General features: G+C 51.3%; 1 protein-coding gene across 1 annotated transcript; it reads right to left on the bottom strand.

The window, feature by feature from the left end:
- Positions 1-549: 549 nt before the first annotated feature.
- Positions 550-3,188, bottom strand: TCIM (transcriptional and immune response regulator). The gene has a single exon (XM_014259611.2). It carries the CDS (start codon positions 1,976-1,978, stop codon positions 1,658-1,660), a length of 321 nt encoding a protein of 106 aa, XP_014115086.2. The 5' UTR covers positions 1,979-3,188; the 3' UTR covers positions 550-1,657.
- Between the last annotated feature and the right edge of the window lie 2,500 nt (positions 3,189-5,688).

Here is a 5,688-nt window from a genome sequence, read left to right as displayed (position 1 = left end):
AAGCAGAGTCATGGGAATGTTTTTATCTAAACCATCAGGTTATTAGAGGACAGACTTATAAATAACCAGTCTTTGCTATTTTTAAGTACTTTCAGCATCGTCTATCATGATAGTACAGCATAACCTGCAGAAAAACAGTCCCATTCTGCTGCCAAAACTTCATAATTTACTTCTGTTTCTTTGGGTGATAAGGAGTCAAGCCCAGGTTCCTTCTCTGCAGAAATGTCAGAGGCTGATGAGCTGTGCTCCCCACCCCGGCCCCAAACCATTTTCTACACCTTTCTTTCCTCATTGCAGAAGATGCAGAGGGGAAACTGATATTTGGGTTGATTAACAATGACTTTGGTGAGGCCTTTCTGCCACAGCAAATGTGGGCCAAGCTGAGGCTGCCAAGTGGGGCCATGGGGGAGCCAGGGGCTGCTCCACGTCCTGAGAATGCGCTGCCAAAGCCATACCTGGGGCATAAAGGAGAGATGCAGGTAGTCTGCTCCCTTTGTGAAAAAACATCTAACCCCACCACTGCAGGACAACTGAGCATTTCAGACAAGATCATTTATATTTACTTCATAATTTATTAGTTTTCACATCACTGTATGCAATAAATTATAGTCGAGATAATAATAACATTGTCATAAAATATTGCTGTGAAGTAAATACTCATCTAATAGTGACTGTAACCTACACAGAGAAGAACTGTAGTTATTATATTTAGATTTTTAGAGTTAGTGGTAAGTGAACACAATATTAGGGAACTTCACAGTAAATTCAGGGAAATCTGTCATTATTATTGCTTCTGTGCAAACGACTTTTACTGCACACATACAGCTTGGGAAGGAAAGGTTCATTTGTGCAGAGTGTCTCTGGATGCGTGCCCGGGTGGCTGAACCCACGCTTTTGGGTGCATTTCATGATGCAAAGTGACCGTGGGCAGCAGCTGCTGGGTGTCCAGAGCAGCGGGGCTCTGCACGGGCTCAGGCTGTAAGGAAATGCTGTAAGGAAACGAGGCTGAGCAGGCAAAGCACCGGCTCCGTGAGCACCAAGTCCATCAAGACAGTCCCGAGTCACAGCGGGGTGTGTGGGCTCCCCCAGCTCCGTCCCACGGCTGCCCGAGGGCTGCTCTGCCTCCAGCAGGGAGCTGCTGTCCCTGGGAGCCTCTGGCCACCAGTCTGCTGCCCACAGCGACGTGCCACGGGCACTGATGTGCCACAGCCGTGTGCCACGGGCACTGATGTGCCACAGCCGTGTCCCACGGGCACTGATGTGCCACAGCCGTGTGTCACGGGCACTGATGTGCCACTGCCATGTCCCACAGGCACTGATGTCCCACAGACACCGATGTCCCACGGGCACCGATGTCCCACGGGCACTGATCTGCCACTGCCATGTCCCACAGACACCGATGTCCCACGGGCACTGATGTCCCACAGACACCGATGTCCCACAGACACCGATGTCCCACGGGCACCGATGTCCCACAGACACCGATGTCCCACGGGCACCGATGCCGCTGCCAGCTGCAGTTCGTGGCAGGGCTGGAGCCCTGTGCGTGGCCTGGCAGGTCCCCAGGCCCACGGGGCAGCGGAGCACGCTGCGTGCGGCAGGAGGTCACGAACAGTCCCGTAACCAAATGTTCTCCATTTCTGCTCCCTCTGCCAGTTCAGTGAACTTTAATGGAGTATTTCCGAAATGTCAGAAACTGGAGCAGTTTGTCTTTTCTCCTCTGCTTTAGTGCCATTAGAGCTCTCGTTTTCTCCTCCATGTCCTGGTCGGTGGCGAGGATTATCTTGGCTCTCTCCTCCGCCTTCTTGTCCCCGGAGTTTTTGAAGAGTTTCTGCAGGGACGCCTCGTTGATGCTCTCGAAGATGTTGGCCGCGGCTTTCTTGCGCAGGGCGGTGTCGAAGCGGTAGCCGTGGACAGAGGGGCTCACCCGCAGTGATGTGGACATGGCTGGAGCGCTGGAGCTCGGCTTCGCTTTCATCGATGTGGGTCCTGCGCCAGTCGGAGGAACGGGTGCTGTGCTGCCTCCAGGACTGGTTTTTAAAGGCAGGCTGGAGGAAAAGCTGGAGGGCTCCGGTTACAGCGGTGAGATCACGATGATGTCAACACCCAACAGTCACAGGCAAGTTTAACATTTAAGTTGCCAACTTTCCTGTCGTGCGGACCAGATGAAAAGTTCTCTCTGCTTCTGCCACGGAAATGGCTTTTTTTTTCCTTTACCCATCACAGACCAGGCTTCAACCATCGCTGTGGGACCTGAGCCAGCATAGCCCGAACTCCACTCCTGCCCTTGCTGCATGGGAAAAGCACTGCGTGCACCATGTATCGTACCATAAACAGGTAAAACTCCAGGTGAGGACTGTTGCAATGCTAGCAAGAGGCTGGAGTCTCCACTGCAAACACTGCCAGACTTCTCCTGTCTGGGCATGAGCTCCTTTCTGCTCCTTCCCAGCAGATGCAACTCATCTTTAGTGCACAGAGCTGCAGTTTCTGACAAGTGCTGTCCCAAAGGCAGGTGATCCATTACATCCTCTGGGGTGACTTCTCTGCGTGTTACACCCTCAGCTGCCCAGCTGCACATGGCAATGGTCCCAGGGGGGGACGGAGAACTCAGTTCACTGCCCTGCTCCTGCCTGCAGTGTCCTCTTGCTTAAATTTAATGCTCATTAGTGCTGGAAAGAAAACTCACCTCTGCTCCAAAAAGAGTGTGTGCTCTCCACACCACCCTTGGACAATGACAAGCCCTTGGGCTGGGAGGACTCTCTCTTAGTCATATGGGTTAGTTTTGGCTCTTGTGAGGAGCAGGGAGCTGGACTCAGTGACCCTTATGGGTCCCTTCTCACTTGAGATACCCAGCGGACAGGGCTCTGACCCAGCTCCTGCTGGGCTCAGACACCTGTCAAGTCTGGCCCAGAATAGCTGTGGGCTCAAAAGTCACTTAAGGCCAGGAGCCAGAGGTAAGTGTATTTTGGTTAATGTTTTAAAGCAGCCGGATGCTGCAGAGGCTCTGTTTGGAAAACTAGAAGTTTGTTTACTGTTGTTGCTGACCCTGTTAGTCACCCTTGCTGAAAGACTCTAGGAACAACCTCTGTCCCCATCCCACTCGGACCAGGGGCTTTCCTTTTTACCAGAGAGCTGCAGAAATTACCTCTGACAACACCGAAGAACAGATCTAAAGAAACATCACCCAGATGCTCTTAATTCCACTTTAAAACTTCAGTTTAGACTGAGGGAGAGGTTATGTCTGAGCCATACACCCCCTCCAGTGGAAGCCAGTGAGGAGCTGAACTCACCTGAAGCCCAGGTATAGATGTTTGTGCTGGCTCAGAAGGAGAAGGGGATTAGCTGGGAATTGTTGCTCACCAGGTGAAGTGCAAGCAGGGCAGGTGGCTGCCTGGGCCCCAGAATGACTGGCGAGTCCAGCTCCTTCCGGGCTCAGATCAACTTCCAGCTGGCCAGGACTTGCCAGGCTTCTATCCTGAGGAGAGGGAGTGGTCTCATTTCAGTGTCTGGCCACTTGCCTACCTGGGAACTGGGACGCACCCATTGGTGCTGCTGGGCACGTCCTGCAACAGCCCCGAACCCTGCAGTCACCGTATCCTGCCAGGACACGGACTTCCCCACTGCTGCCAGGACTTTGCTCCTGCATGAGCTCTCTCTGCACATGCCACCACTTCCCGTGCTTCTGGCATTGTGTGAGATACTTGTTACACATTTTTCACGACTTCTTTTGTGTGTCCTGGATGTTCTGTGCTTCAGTGTATAAAAACAGCTTTGCAAAGCCAGACATGCAGCCTCTCACCTTGCCATTGTGCTGCCAAATTGGTGAGACCAATTCATCAGCTGCAACATTTGCAGGGCTGATAAATCCACCCTGAAAATAGGACAGGTTTGGTGTGGCTGGATCTCTGCCTGGGAAAGATCTCGTGGTTTATAGACTCTGCTAACATGAAATGTGATGGGGGAGCAGAAGGAAGCAGGGCCACATGTGCTGCCCCACCCTTCCTGCTCAGAGCTGTCCCGAGCAGCGGGGGAAAACCTGCCTGAAACACGTGTCCAGATGAAATGCTGAAAGTGATTTGCTTCACAGGACAGATAACAGAGTGTCAGGGTACTTGCAGCAAAATTCAGTGCCAGAAGATCAGCCAAAATCTTCTGGCTGAAGAAAACAAACCCTTTTCTGTCCCCTGGTAAAAAACAAGAGCTGAGGCAGGTTCACGTGCGCCTTGTTTTCACCACTCCCACTGCACATGGAATCACTCTGCAGGTATTTGCAGAGATGTGGCTGACAGCATAAATTAGCAATATCTGTGGAAGATACAAGCTCAGAAAAGTATCTGCCATGGAAACCGAGACTAAAGCTGATGCTTTAGGAGTAAGACATCAGAAAGCTGCCAAGATCAAGCACGCGTTCCTTGTGAGCTCATCTCACACAGAGCAGTAACAAATGTCTTTGCCCCTTCAAGCTTCCCTGCCCACTTTGTATAAATTTAGTTGTGCTTGGCTCTGACAGAGCGATGAAGCATGTCTCGTCTTTTTTTCCAGTAATTTTTGTTTATATGGGTCTTTTAATACTGCTTTCCCAGTAATGCCTAGGAGGAATTATTCATGTGTTGGATTGGAGAGCAACTTCAGAGAAGATGTGATTTCTGTCATCGTTCTCCTGCTATTATTGTGTAATTGCTTTGTGAGACGCAAATGCTCCGTTTCACCCGCTAATGGGAGGATTAATTCCCATCCCCAGCATCTGCAGAGAGGCACAGCCACATCTCTAATTGTGCTCTGCCTCTCCTGGTGTGACAGGCTCGGGCTGCAAGGGGTGCAGGGGGTTCTGCTGGCAGGAAAGCCCCAGCACTGGCCAGGGAGCTGGAGCTGGCAGCTCTGGGGCAGGAGTGGAGGGAGCCTGGGGCTGCCCTGGGTGCTGGGCCAGCTGGGGCCACCAGTGCCAGCACCACAAACTCTTGCAGAGAACTTGCTTTGCCTTAATATAACCTCCCAAACCACTCCAAAGAAGGTAATCCGGCATGCCTGGCAGTCCCCTGGGGCATGTTTTGCATAGCTTTCCCTCCACGGGCTGCTGCCAAAGCCTGCTCTGTCTGTGACACCCATTTGGGATCAGAGGATGCAGCAGCCCCGTGGAGCATCCTTCTCAGCCAGGCATGGGACATTCAGAAAGTTACACTCAGAATATCCTGTGATACCTGTGAGATATAATAGCTAGCTAAATAGATAGATAGATGGATGGATGGATAGATAGATAGATAGATAGATAGATAGATAGATAGATAGATAGATAGATAGATAGATAGATAGATAGATAGATAGATAGATGATGATCATCTAGATAGATTTAGATATTTGCTTTGTCTTCAGGTCATTCAGTGAAAACCTAAGAATGGGAAATATCCAGGAGCCTCCAGCCATCTCTGCTCTTCCCATCCTTTCCCTGGCTTCCATAATCTGGAACTTCACGGCTGCCACCAGCCTTCAGCTGGGGAACCTCAGCCCTTCTTAGGAGCCAGAAATGGCCCTGTCTGCTGGGAAAGGCTTCCAAGGAGGAAAGGTGTCCAAGGTGGAGGGCTCTGCAGAGACAGCTGTGGCATGGCTCTAAGGTCAAGGAGGAGCTGCTTCGTTGTGTTGCTCTTGGAATCCAAATTCCTGGGAGGTTGTCAGACATCCAGGTTGTGCAAA

This window comes from Pseudopodoces humilis, chromosome 30, assembly GCF_049639895.1.
Source record: "Pseudopodoces humilis isolate 2021_Gansu_Grassland_sample_001 chromosome 30, ASM4963989v1, whole genome shotgun sequence".
Classification (NCBI taxonomy): Eukaryota; Metazoa; Chordata; class Aves; order Passeriformes; family Paridae; genus Pseudopodoces; species Pseudopodoces humilis.
This window is presented reverse-complemented; position numbering and strand designations above follow the sequence as displayed.